The 13,977-nt window shown below is 45.3% G+C and overlaps 1 protein-coding gene across 2 annotated transcripts in view; it reads left to right on the top strand.

Moving 5' to 3' along the window:
* The window catches only part of dusp8a (dual specificity phosphatase 8a), a 38,849-nt gene extending 25,815 nt beyond the window's left edge, over nucleotides 1-13,034 (top strand). Inside the window, exons 1-5 of one of the 2 annotated variants that reach the window (XM_085359039.1) lie at nucleotides 4,347-5,053; nucleotides 10,115-10,281; nucleotides 10,382-10,541; nucleotides 10,771-10,894; nucleotides 11,225-13,034. In XM_085359039.1, coding sequence (XP_085215165.1) covers nucleotides 4,936-5,053; nucleotides 10,115-10,281; nucleotides 10,382-10,541; nucleotides 10,771-10,894; nucleotides 11,225-12,467 — 1,812 coding nt within the window. In that variant the 5' untranslated portion in view covers nucleotides 4,347-4,935 and the 3' untranslated portion in view covers nucleotides 12,468-13,034. Of the gene's footprint in view, nucleotides 1-4,346; nucleotides 5,054-10,114; nucleotides 10,282-10,381; nucleotides 10,542-10,770; nucleotides 10,895-11,224 lie in introns of those variants that run through there. The other variant, XM_085359038.1, reaches the window with a different exon arrangement.
* The last annotated feature ends 943 nt before the right edge of the window (nucleotides 13,035-13,977 follow it).

Raw genomic sequence — 13,977 nt, 5'->3', positions numbered from 1 at the left:
GCGATTCATATTGAAACTTAACAGTCCCCCTTTGTCTCCACATGCATACACAGACACACACACACACACCATTCAAAACCTCAAACTGGTATTTTTAAGTAGTTCATCTGGTTTATGAAAACCCGTCTGGTCCTGAAAGCCCCCTTTGGTGTGCTTGATAGCTTACCCTTTTTAGCTTCTCCCCGTTTTGTGTGTCTGTGTGTGTTTATACTTTGTGGAAATGCTTGAGTGAGTGTCTAAAAGTAAGTCTAAACTAATTTCTTGCCAGTGAGAGAGATTTACTGGTGCAGTAACCCCCAGGTTCTGAGCTTCTCCAGGGGCTTAAGTTGTTTGGAGGGTAGGGGGGTCTGCCGAATGAGTGCTACGAGCTAGCATCCCTCGAGGCTGTGCAGATAGAGATCAGACTGCCTCATGCCCAGCCTCACACATGACCAGGTGGTGCATCAGTGCACCCCTAATCTTGTGCTTCCTTCTCTCGATTGCATCTAAGAACCACCACCTGCCCTTCCCTCCGATTCCCTGTTTTCACTTCCTCAACCCTTTTGATGTTATCATATGTAACGAAGACATAAAGCTTCTCTATATGTCTGAGAGACTCACATATTTACACACTTTTCTGTTCTAAAAAGCTGAACAGAAAATTTCAGTAGTGTGTGCAGATTAATGGTGGTGCAATTATAGATGTTTGAAAAAGAGTCAAGATGAGCACACACACAATACCGGTGACATTTCTAATGTCCCCTGGCAATATGACAGCATCATTTCAGCTATCTCCCTATTGATTCAAACAGCCCCTCTTCCTCGCCAGTATCCTCCCATGACTTAATCTCCCCCTCCTCTTCTCTTCTTCAGCACTTCCCCCTCCCTCAATTGCTCCATTCCTCGATCCATCCTCCCCTCTTTCTCCCCTGGTGACTACCTCACCCCCCAGGCATGGCAGCTGTGTTCTCCTGTAGGCATTACATCACTGCAAGAGCATCCTTGTTACTGATCCCCTGACAACCAGCACTATCAACACATTTTTGCTCACACACACACACACACACACACACACACACACGCACATGCACACATGTGCAGTGATCATACACCTGTGCAAGAGTGCATAAACTTGTATTTACCCACACAGACACAAATAACTATTTACTCTATTCCTATCCCTGGAGCACTATTCTCTCCTTTCTCTCACCTTTGCACCAGTCATCCTTCTCTCCCGCTCTCTCTCTCTCTCACACACACAGACACACACACACAAGCATTAACTGACAGTCTTCATCAGCCTAACCTGCCGTATCCAGAGGATGACGTCTCTCTTTCCTGTGATATCCTGACAGATGATCCACGGTGTAGAGTGACGCTCCTGTTGCTGCCTGTCTCAGTGGAAAAGGAGGGGGGGGGGGGGCTCTGACAAAATATATTAAAGAAAATATTTGTATCAGCAACTCAGTTCAAACAGAGTTTACGGGCATACGTTTTTGATGAGCTGCTGGTGATAAATGTTAAAATTTGTGCTGGTGCAAAAAAAACCCATAACTTTATACTGAGTTATAAAAGAGAACAATATTGGAGTAGAGTTGACTCATTCAGTCCATTAAATAATTAGTCATTAACTATTAATATCAAATTATTCATAATTTAAGCTTAATACATTTTCAGTGCCTAGAATGTGTTTTAGTGCTTTTATCTTAACTTCAAAAAGTTCAATATTTTAAAAGACATTTCAAAGAGTTTATTAAATAATTGAAAGAAAGATTCAGAATATTAACTAATTTATCTTTATGTTCCTATTATGGCCACATAGGCCATCTAGTCTTTGTTATCTATGTGGTGAAAAGTAAAACTTTGTACGTGCAGTAATTACCTTTTATTTAGTAATAAAGATTTGGTTTATTGTGCAAAACCGACCAATTTCACGGCAAAAGTTAAGTTAGTCTTTTTTTTTAACTTAAGGGCAATAAACATAGACTTTTATTTAACATTTAAAGGGGTTTAGAGTTCAGACTGAACCCTGCACTATGCAGTATGTTTGCATTTATGATACATTTACAACATGTAAGCACAGAACTACAAGCTCTATAATCCTCACAACTCTCTACAGTTGTCAGGTGCAAAGGTCGTGTTTCTCCTTTCAATCAACCCAACACCACCATCTCTTGTTGAGGCATTCCCAGTCAGTTCGGACATCCCAGGGCTCCTCGTCCTTTACCCACCTTCTCCGTTTCCTTCCCATACCAACTGCTCATTATCAGTTTTGGCTGGGCTCTGTGAATGTATGTGTGTGTAAACATGCATCGCCTTAGTAACAAGCTCTGCACCATAAAAGTATGCTCTAAATCTAAGAGAGAATCTCAGCGGAGGGGGCGAGCAAAGTGACCATCCCACCTATTTCTGTAGCTGCAGGGCACACATGTGCAGTCAATAAAGAAGGCCCGGCTGTCATTTATAGCATCTTGGCTGTAATCCTCTAATTAACACATCTACTATTCTCAGCCTTGTTACCCTGCTGAGGACCAGAGGAGGAGGAGAGGAGTATAAAGAGAGCGACAGCATGGTATTTCAGCATGGTATCACCCAGCAGCTACTTTGTTTTGTTGCTGTCGGTTTCCACTGCTCAGAGTTTGCAGGTGTTAGAGCCTCGTGTGTTTCAAAGCTACTTTATGGCTTCGAGCCACACAGCCAGAACAACTAAGCCGAGGCGTGGATTCAAACTGAGGTGATGATCTGTGGGTTTAAAGCGTAGCGACCCCGGCTGACCACCATGGCATGCCACACTTGTTCAGATGCAAATGGGAGAACAGTGCATGAGGGGGGTGACATGTGTTTATTCATAGTTTGACACTCTCCCAAAACCAGTGTCTGCATTTTTCACAAAGCTCATCATTAGGCCCATTTCCTCTCGCGCCCTCTCTTGCAGTTGAACAGAGGATGACGTAAAGCTGTTCTCACCCATGTGTGATCATTCAGGGGTCTGCAGTGATGAGATGAGGTCAGTCAGCATGCAGCTGGCCCCCTAACTGGACATCTTGTATAAGCTTATTTGCCTTTTTTCTCTCGCTCTCTTTTTTTTTGGAGCAGTGCAGTGACTTAATGTCATTGAAGTCCATCTGACCTAGTTTGAATGTAATCAGTGCACTGTGAAGTCTCAGCACGGGACAGAAGAGATAGAAAGGACGGTCAACTGGCCTAAACATAGTTGTTTCCATACATCTATTATTTTCAGCCAAAGGTTGATTGGCATAAACGTGTGCTAAAAAGACGAGAAAGCAAGTCTGTATATGCTCTGACTTATTGCAGAAACGCACAAAACACAATAGCCTCATATTAATAACTCGACAAACAGCTGTACCTGCATCGCAGTTTGCTAACACTGAGTCTCTTCCAATAGTTTTGTGAAGTTTTTTACTGCCTCGTTTCCATAATTGGACTTGTGGCCCACGTGTTTGTCATTCCATAGTACCAAGAGTCTGTGGCCTGTCAAATGGATGGTGGCTGGCTGACCACGAGCTTGTTTGGTCTTTTCATCACCTCTAGTATTTCCTTCCTCTTTTGTCTGCTTTCATTTCTTTCTTTTTTCCATACTTCTGCTCTGCTTTTGCTTTCTTTCTTCTCGCCTGGCTACCTTCACATCCTCCAGACAAAATCGCAGTGTCCAAACACAAACATGTTAGACATGAACCAGTGCAGGAAAAGTGGTGAAGTCACATACATTCCCTCACCTTGAGAGACAAATCAGCTGTCAGCGCACCGCACAGCCTTAATTCCCTCTCCTGCAGTAAGCGTAATGTGCTAAGAGGATGCAGTACATTTAAGGCAATCAACCTAATGTAGGTATTTAGTTTCTACTCAGTAATAGATAGTACTGCATAGCTGTGGGAGTCTAATTATTGTAGATATGATATAATTATCATCAGGTAATCATCCCTAACGTCTCAAATGAATTAAATGAGAAAACAGGAAAACGGTTCATGTAAAAAAAATAAAAATAAAGCATATTTCTGTTTGTTATGTATGACGGCATTTACAAAAACAAGTAACGCCAGTCAGTGAAAGGCTTCCAAAAGCCAAGCATTATCTCTCTCCTCTCTTTCATTGAGAACAAAGACAGTTAAATCTATAACGTAGCTGTTTGTTAACAGCGTGATAGCTGTGGTTTAGCTTCCATCCTACCCTGATAGAGGCCTGTTTTGTAGCTAGGCCCCTGAGGTGGCCGCATATTTGCTGGGTGAGTAAGGAATGTGGTTACATGCCTTAGACATTAGCTATGACGGAGCACTGGCTCCACAAGAGAGGGAGGTAGCAGAGGAGAAGGAGGGAGGGGAGGTTGGGTAGAGTCTGAGCTCACGGCAAGTGAGCTCATTCACCCCCAGAGCTCGAGGAGAGAGTGCAGCTCCGTCATCCTCTTCGCAGAGAGAGAGAGAGAGGAGGGAGGGAGAGGGAGGAGTGTAAGCCAGTGACTGAGCGAATGAGAGGAAAGGAGAGTGGAGCGGCACAACAATAGTGGGCTGCTCTTCTGGCTGTGGACTCACAGAGACAGAGAGAGCGCTCAGAGGAACACACAGACGCTCTGTAAACCAGCTGCAGGCAGATTACAACTGGCGTTTACATACAGGCGTTACAGGCTACTCACTTTTGTTTTGTCTCTGGCACTCTCTGTGGTCACCATTCTTCACAAAACCACAGAATTACCAAATATTGACGCAGGAGAATTTTAGGAATTTTGTGGTCATTGCATGGGATTTTGGCCATTTGTTGACTTGAGGAGCGTGTCCACAGACATTTTGGACTAGTTTTTGTTCTGCTGGGTCCATTTGCCGAGGGTCACCGGCTGGACAGCTGGAACAGCTAACTTGACTTGAGTGGAGTTTTGTGGACTTGGGGTTTTCAGTGGGCTCACCTTTGTCACTCTTCTGAGGAGAACAGAGTGCGTTCTGGGGGATGCCTCTGGATGTGGTGATTGCCCCAGCAGAGGACTGTTTTTGGCCGGACCTGCAGGACACAGACATGAGGCTGAAGATCAGGGTCCGCCGGATGAAGGAGGGGAGAGAGCTTCGAGGTGTGTATTCACCTGGAGGAGAAGAGATACGTGTGTCTGTGTGGGTGCAAGGTGATAAGATGCAACATGTTTGGATTGAAGTCCTGTGCGTTTGGCATACATGCAGAAGATGGAATGTGATTTATGATATGCATTGAGTTGCATGGCTATGAAATGCACGATTGCTGAATACATGCAGAAAAGGTGCGAACAAGGTGGAAAGCCACTGATAATAGTTTGTGCGCTGCAGATGAGTACACACAGTGGACTGTCAGGTATTTACCATTTCAAGCTTTATCCGAACGAAACATAGCAGTGAAGTGAATTTTTAAGAGTTATTAGAGAGATGGGATTCTACATCAGGCTAAAAAAGAATTTATTAGGCGTAGCAAGCCAGACCTGAGAGTTGCTGTCCCATCTTTTGTTTTTGGACTTAATTTGTTTAGAGGTATAGAATAGGAAGAAAGGGGATTAAGAAGATGACATCATGAAGATGAGAAGCGATGAAGAGGGAAAAGAGGAGAGAAAAAGAGCTAGTGGGGGAGCGGATGAGAGCTGTGACCCATGGTATGACATAGTGCTCATGCTCTCTCAGCCTGTGGTCATTGAGATGTAAAATTATCACAAAGGCTCTTTCTTTCTCTCTTTCTTTTCCTCTGCTCTTGGCTTTTCTTTCTCGCTCCTGCTCACTCGCTCTCTCTGCAGAATGGTGTCTTGTGGAGATTATGTTATCAATATGTGTGCAGTGTGCACTGCAGGTGTTTAACATAACACCTTTTCACACAGAGCAATGAGGCAATGCAGAGCAATGGAAAAATCCTTTTTATACGACAATACGGCATCGTGCACGTTGCACAAAATATCTCGTCATTTGCTCAAATTAATTTGCTCGTTTTGTAGTTGAACCTTTTGGATAACAGATGTACGTCTATTTAGACGGTACACACAGGGCATTTTAGAGCACCGGCTCAAAGCAGTTATCTGCACCTGTCACTCTTCACATGTGCACATGTGCATGTACGGGTTATATCTACACAACCAGATTCTGCTGCTGTAAGTGTCAAATTCATGTACTCAGAGAAAGCTGGGATGGGTGGGGGATCACACATTTGCCATCAGCAGATGAAAATAGAATTATATGTGTCACAGGTACTGAGCACTTTAACACATCTCTGTGGAAATAGATTTGTCAATGCAGGCTAAATTATATGGTGGTTTATGGTCTTTTATTGCAGTAACACGGTGCTGCTGAAACGGCAGTTGATCAAAGTGGAATATTCCTGCTATCTGTCCAGGAAGATAAAGAGCAATGAAGTTTAACCGTCAGCTAATATGACGTAAATATCGTGCTCTCATTCGCAGCCATCATAAAGCCGATGCTGTGCATGAAAGCGATGACCTCATCCTACTATCTCATCCATGTTCTGTCAGTCTACACATTTCTGTCACAAAAACCCACACAAGCGCACACACTTTCATTGCATCGTCAGGCCCCAGCACAGCCTTTGTGGAGCTGAAGTGGGACATGTGTGCAATGATGTCATGTGAGGAGGGTGAGGTGGGGAGGGGAGCGGGTACATTGAGATGCTAATGTCCCCTCATAGTGGAGGGGACAGCTGGAGGGGCACAGAGGATGGCGTCATGTCTCCCCTGATATCAGCCAAAGAGAAAAATGATGGAGGGGGAGTGGGGTAGTCGTTCAATGCCCCCCCCCACCCCCCCACCCCCCCCACCCCCTGGGCCTGAAAGCTTGTCTGTGTGCATGAACACGGCTGCTTTGTGTATTGCCCCCCCTACTCCATTAACAGACAAGTAAAAGAGTAAAACGGAGGCTGAAGCACACACACACACACACACACAGAAAGGGGGTGAGCTTGTGTTGGCAAGGAAGTCAATTGTACGAACAGCAGTGATGTAATAGCAGAGATCCCATTAAACCATAACTTCTAGGCAGGTGTTTTGTGTGCCTCTGTTCATTCCACCCTCCATTCATCTTTTAGTTTTCTGCAGCAGCACAGCTCTGAAGAGTCTGAATTTGATCTGCTTAACATACACACTTTTCACGTTAGCGAAACAATAGCCCATGCCTTCATACTGAAAGCTGGGTATTAATTTAGATGTGGGAGAGGAGAGGGACTGCTGCTCGCTGCCGGCAAACAAAGAAAGGCCTGAGTGCTCGCCTCTGACGGAGCAAGAGAGAGGAAAATAAGCAGTTGCTTAAATGATGAAGTGGGCAGAGAAAAACGGAAAAAGGAAGTCACCACTGCTGAGAGCTGCCGATGGCGACACAGTGCCCTCTTTCCCGGTTGTGGGTTTTCCTACTCCCCAAACTGCTTTTTTTTTTCTTTTTTCTTTTCTTTTCTTCTTTTAAAGAGTATGTTCAGAATTTAGTCACATCCTGCCAGAGTATGGTTTCATGATTTCAGTGTTTGAACAATAATGTGAGAAGCTCTGGTTTTTATTCCACAAAAACAAAACTGTAGGTTTAGGTTGGTATGTCTGTGGGAAATTTAACTCGTGAGTTTAATGCAGGGTGTCAGTTTCTGCTGATTATCATGAAGGTGAACTCATCTCTCCCATTTGACTTTCTGATGTCATCTTCACAGACAGCTGGGCTGGTGTGTGTCACAGGGTATTTTCAGTGACCTCAGTGTGAGTGTACAGTATGTTTATATGTGTGCTTAGATAGGAATGAACGGATGTGTCATCCTTTTCTAATGGAGAATGTGAGGCCACATCTTTTAGGTTTTTTGGTGTATGTGTGCGTAAATCAGTGTGCTCATATGCCCTTGTTTCTTACCAGTATTTGGAGCAGGGTGGTGTCGGTGAGGGGAAGCAAATTGTCATCAACAACACTGCTTTTCTTTGTTGTCTTGGCAACCCTAAGTAGAGCAAGGTCAGGTGACGAGGTGGCAATACCACGCTATCTCCTGTGTGACTAATGTCCATTAGCACCAACCGTGTAAAGCTTTGACTACAAGGAAGGTGTTTGTAATTGTGTTGACGTAATGTCGCTGTAATAGCACTCGAAAAGCCGGAAGGCACACGCAGTCCTGCTTTCTTATCTCTGACTTCAGTCACCCTTTATGCCAGTAACCCCTTACTCACTCATAGGCAAACTCTAGCTGGCCCAACTTTGTGCTTTTTTTGTGTTTATTTAACACGAGATTAGGCGTGCTACACTAGTCGGGACTACAATTATCAGTTCAGTCAATTCAGAATATTTCTGTTCGTGTGTTCATTTCCCTGCACACTCACACACACACACATAAACACACAGACCGTGTGGAATGTCCTGTCTTCAGTCCTTCTAACAACTCTCTAACAATGTAAGCACATACAAAAGGAAATGCTTGCTGTGTGATGTAGCTATTCCTGTTGATCCGACTGTCCCCAGGAACATACCACTCCCTCACACAGATACAGTATATGCTATATGTAGTGCAATTTTTTTCACCAGCAGCCTGGGAAATAGGAAACCAGGAAAGAAACTCTTCAGAGATCCCTTCCTCCCTCTGCTTTATCAATTATCAGTGCTGTAGCACTGCCCGTAGGCTTGCTGCAAGGGGAGAAGCTATTGAGAAACAGTCTAGTGTGAACTCCACACTCTGTCTGTTTAGTCTACGCTATATAGGCCAAGAAAAGGTTTGATCATAGAGTTGTTGCCGTAATGGCAGCAATCCCTCAGCCTCCTCTTGAAAGTTATCCGATTGCTCTTTCTGCATCAAATGCCTCTCTACACTCCACCACCCATGTGGACTGTTGATGTCATCGCTCCGCTGGTTGCCATTAATAGCTGGAAACAGGCAGGCCTTCTTCACTTTGCTCTTAAAGGAACATTGCACCCAGAATAGCACTAGGTCATCGGGATGCACCCAGCCTACTCACCGCTCAAAAGCTGTGCTGTTGTGAAATAGCACCACATACCAAAAGCTGCTATCTTCTGTGGATTTGCACAACCTTTTTACGCAGCTCTCCTGTTTGTTGGGTGCACGCACATGAAACTGTGTTCTCCACATGTGTGCGTCTGTTTGTTTGCCAGTTGTTGTTACTCGAGTAGGGCAGCTGGGTGTGTGTTACAGGGGAAGGCAGCGTCCTGCTTGCACTGTGCTGTGTGTGCTACTTGGGGATAGTGATGTCATGTCTCACTCACTCTCACTAAGTGAATGTGTATGTATGTGTGTGTGTTAAGGTGTGTGCATGCACTGCATCCAGGATTGGGTCAGGGAAGGCTGAACCTAGATTAGGCTCTAATCGTCTTTCTGGGACTCAAGGTTTCCTTGAAGCACTCCCTCTCCTCTCCACACTCCTCAGCGAGGTCAGCACCCAAAGAAGATTCCTACCTCTTTTCCTTGTCCCCCTCCCTGTAGTTGTACAACTGCAGTACTACAGACTATTAATGAGTATGGGTGTGTGTGTGTGTGTGTGTGTGTGTGTGTGTGTGTGTGTGTGTGTGTGTGTGTGTGTGTGTGTGTGTATTGAGTGGAGAGTGTGTTAATGTCAGTGAGAGTGAATATTGGGATATATTGACCGCAACAGTATGAGATCATTTCTTCAGATCATATCTTCTTCGTCTTCTGTCGTGTGTGTGTGGGTGTGCGTTTGACCATGCATTAGTGTGTGTGTGCTTTTCAGCTGTCAGTGGAGATGTTACTGGGCCTCTGTCCTGGCCCTGCACCTGTGGCCTCTCTCATTCCCTCAGCCTGACGCAATGCTCTGCTACAGGACATGAGCTCATGCAGGAAACGGAGCCACACACACGCACGCATACACATATGCCAAAAGTGGAGCCGCCTGCCTCTTAAAGGGCCAGACGCGCATTCCTGGCCACCCAGCAGTTAACGTAACTCACTCACAGAAGCACAGAGAGCCCCTTTTTTTCCAGCTCCTGCTGCTCTAAAGGGACCCAGACTTTATAGCCCAGATTCACCTTTTAAAGACTACTGAGCGTCTGCTAATGATGGTGCAGTGTTCGTGATGGAAGTCTTTGCAGAGTTCCCAGTGCGTGTGTGTTCGTGTGTGTCTAAATGGAAAACCATTCATATGCCTAACCGCTTCTCTCCATCTCTTCTTTCCCTGCAGGAGGCTTTGCAGCTTTTTCCTCCTGTTTCCCCGGCCTGTGTGAAGGGAAGCCCGCCACTGCTCTACCTATGAGCTTGTCCCAGCCCTGCTTGCCTGTAGCTAACGTAGGGCCTACTCGCATCCTGCCTCACCTCTATTTGGGATCACAAAAAGACGTCCTCAATAAGGTATCATTTATTTTGGATATTTTGCCAGTAAAGAATGTCTGACTTGCTCTTACTCGCAATAAAGCATGATGCTAAACCACGTACATGTCCCTCTCTGCAGGATCTGATGGCTCAGAATGGCATCACCTATGTGCTGAATGCCAGCAACACCTGCCCCAAGCCAGACTTTATCAGCGAAAGCCATTTCATGCGCATCCCAGTAAATGACAACTACTGTGAGAAATTACTTCCATGGCTGGACAAAACGAACGAATTCATAGGTAAGGGCGTGTTCTGTGTTTTATGTAACCATGCACATGTAATATAGGTAAACTGTCTGCTTAGATGAACCCTTGTACTCTTTCAGGATATGTCTGTTTTTATTCAGTAGACACTGATTTTCTCCCGAGTCTTCCTACTAAAAAGGAGACCTGTCAGTGGTATGCAGTGTTGCATGTATTTTCATATAGTTCTATATATTCATACTTATTTGTTTCCACCTATCAACAGACAAAGCTAAGGTATCAAACTGCAGAGTCATTGTGCACTGCCTGGCTGGAATCTCACGTTCAGCAACCATCGCCATAGCATACATCATGAAGACAATGGGCCTATCATCAGATGATGCCTACAGGTACACCTGCACTTCCCACCCATTAACAGCTGAGCTAAGGTGTCAGTACCAGTAGAAAGACATCCCATTGTTGTCAGGTGGAATCTAATTCTTAGATCCCTGCCAGCAAGCGTAGTTTATACAAAAGGCTTAGCTTTGCCCTGTCAGGACAAGTCTGGCACACTATTATGTATTGTGAATCAGTAAAAGGGCTCACACCCTTTATATAGGTCATTTATTTAATCTTAGGAATTCAGATGTGATTTATTATAAAACCATTACCGCACTTCAGAATACAATTGCTTAGTTGTGTCCTATTTTTTTCAAACTTTTTATTTTTTCTGCTGACAGATTCGTAAAGGACAGAAGACCGTCCATATCCCCCAACTTTAACTTCCTGGGTCAGTTGCTGGAGTTTGAGAAGGGCCTGCGATTACTCCAAGCTTTAACCTCCGATGACAAGAAATCTGAAAACAACACTAAGCAGAATTCAGAGGTTAACGGAGTCATCACAGGTTTCGAGATGAATGGTCATCATAGCAACTGTGACTCATCCACCACAGAGCCACGCATCCCACCGGAACCCAAGCTGTCGTCACCCACCTCTCTCCAGCAAGGCTTCAATGGCCTGCACCTCTCTGCAGAGAGGATCATGGACACTAATCGACTCAAACGCTCCTTCTCCCTAGACATTAAGTCTGTCTATTCCCCTAACAGTCCCCACTGCCCCAACCTGGCACCCACACACTCTGAAGACGTCCCCAAGCTGTGCAAGCTTGACAGCCCAGGAACAGGCATCTCCAATGGTGTCTGTTCTCAGTCTCCCGTCCTTGACAGCCCCAGCTCCTCTGATTCACCATTCCCCTCACCGGGCAGTGGGGGCAGCATAGGAGGCTTGGGATTCAGTGGAAGTGAAGGAGTCCATCGTTCTGGTTCTTCCTCATCCAGACCCAGAAGAAAAACCAAACAAAACTGCAGCAGTTCGCCGATCCACTCCCAACCACGGCAGCCTCCGCAGTCCCTCAACTTGCTGCTGGACCACAAGAGCCCCAGCCTGGAAGAAAACCTAAAGGGCTCCCTGCTCCTCTCATTACCTTCCCTGCCCACTGTGGGTTCTGGGGCTATGTGGACCAAACACAGAGACACTGTCCAAGCCACAACCCCCGTCACTCCAGTCACCCCGACTGCAGATGCTCCCTGGCACTTTGGAGCAGAGGAAGGTGGTCAGGGAGAGATGGAGCTGGGAGCAGGAGAGGTAGGGGGACAGGAGTCGTCGGTGAGGTTCGGTAGCAGCTCGGCGTATGTGGCATTTGGGTGTAGCGAAGGTGTGCGGTTACGAGACAAATCCCAGAGGGAGAAGCCGTCAGCACCACAGACGCAGCGAGACCTCCGAGACTCTTCGTCGTCTTCAGCAGTGACAATGTCCACCAGCTCGAGTCACAGTGGGGCTGCATCTGAAAAGCAGTTCAAGCGGCGCAGCTGTCAGATGGAGTTTGAGGAGGGCATCTCCGAGACAAGGTCCAGGGAAGAACTGGGGAAAATTGGGAAGCAGTCAAGCTTCTCTGGGAGCATGGAGATCATAGAGGTATCCTGACAGATAATGACATCATCAGAGCTGCCCCTTGGGGGCAAAAATGGACCTAGTTAGAGGGAGCACAGGAAGAGGACATTCAAGGTGGAGCCGAGGAGTTGTTATTGGGGTTTTTTAAGCTCCCCTTACAGACAGTGTTAAAGACTCTAGTTGAGAGAAGGACAAATGCAAGCTGAGCGTTAATGTGAAAAGGTTAGCATTCGCACCTGGACAGACAGAGCCTCAGATGTGGTGCTTGGCAGACCATAACCATCCTGAACTCTTGTACAAAAATGAAGAAAAATCTTGGGGGGGGAGGGAGGTAAAGAGGACAAATCTAGGTACTGAACTCTTTATGTTTATGAGCTCTGTCCCAGACAAAATGAAACAGCCCAGGGCAAATGTTGCATCCTTAATATATAGAATTCTTCCCTTATTTTGACAGAGTTGAGACACAAACTGCTTGCCTGTGGTCAAACGTAGCGTGTTTCAGTGGGTGTATAGCTTGTGATTTGAGCCAAGCCTGATGTTCTCTCTCCCAACGCTTCACCCCGGTTTCGATAAGCCTCATAAGCTCGCACGGCTACGTTTGTCCCCCTTCCCAGTGGCTCTGCCTACTACAGGGAAAACAATAAAGGACTCCTTAACAGCACCATATCCTCACATCGCCACAGCACAAGGCAGAGAGACCCAAAGGACTTAATATTAAGGCGGTACTGCACCCTGACAATGAAGGATCCTCTGCATTTTGTTGATGAAAAACTATTTGAAGAATGGGCAGTGTTTCCCCCTCCTAAAGCACAGTGCGCCTTTCCTGACTTTGTTCCCTTGTTTCCAGTGTTAACAGCGTGATGGGACTGAGGTTTCAGGATGCTGATGAGGGTATGCGTTAATAACCCCTCAGCTCGCTATTAGACCCCCTCTGAGCCTCCTCCCACTCCTTCCAGTCACCACCTATGGTCGCCACTGAGCATGCACCTGAGAGGCTGACTACAGACAGACGAATACTATATATACAATATGAATATATATAGCAATTTTAATGGACTTCTGTTTAGTTATAGTTTTAATTTATTGTATTGGTTCATTCTGGTAATGAGAAATAATATAATGTTTTGTGGATTTATTTCTTTTTTCTTTTGTTGAATTATAATTATTATTATTATTTGCTGTATGGTATTTATGAACACACACTCAAACGAATACACACATTCAACAAATTCAAGCAAAGCAATATGTGATGTTCCTTCTTTGGGGAGAGTGATGTATGATCCTGAGATGCACTTTTCTGCTTTTCTGGTAACAATTAGTCAAATTATCTTTCGCATCCTTGCAACATGATACTCCTAAAGCCAAGTTTTGACTCTTTTTTTTTTTTTTTTTGTACTTAGAAGATGACACACACTCCCCTCTAATATCTTTTAAGGACAGCACTGCTGTTCTCGCTCATCTGCAGCGTGACCTCGTTGATTTCAATTGAGGGCTTAAGCGTTACCTAAAAAGACTGTTTTGTTTGTCTGTGTGACGAGGGAGA

Source organism: Diplotaxodon limnothrissa, linkage group LG7, assembly GCF_057381915.1.
Source record: "Diplotaxodon limnothrissa isolate DT_005_m linkage group LG7, D_limnothrissa_male_GT1.1, whole genome shotgun sequence".
NCBI classification, from domain to species: Eukaryota; Metazoa; Chordata; class Actinopteri; order Cichliformes; family Cichlidae; genus Diplotaxodon; species Diplotaxodon limnothrissa.
Note: the sequence above shows the minus strand (reverse complement) of the source record. Positions and strands in the feature narration are given on the sequence as shown.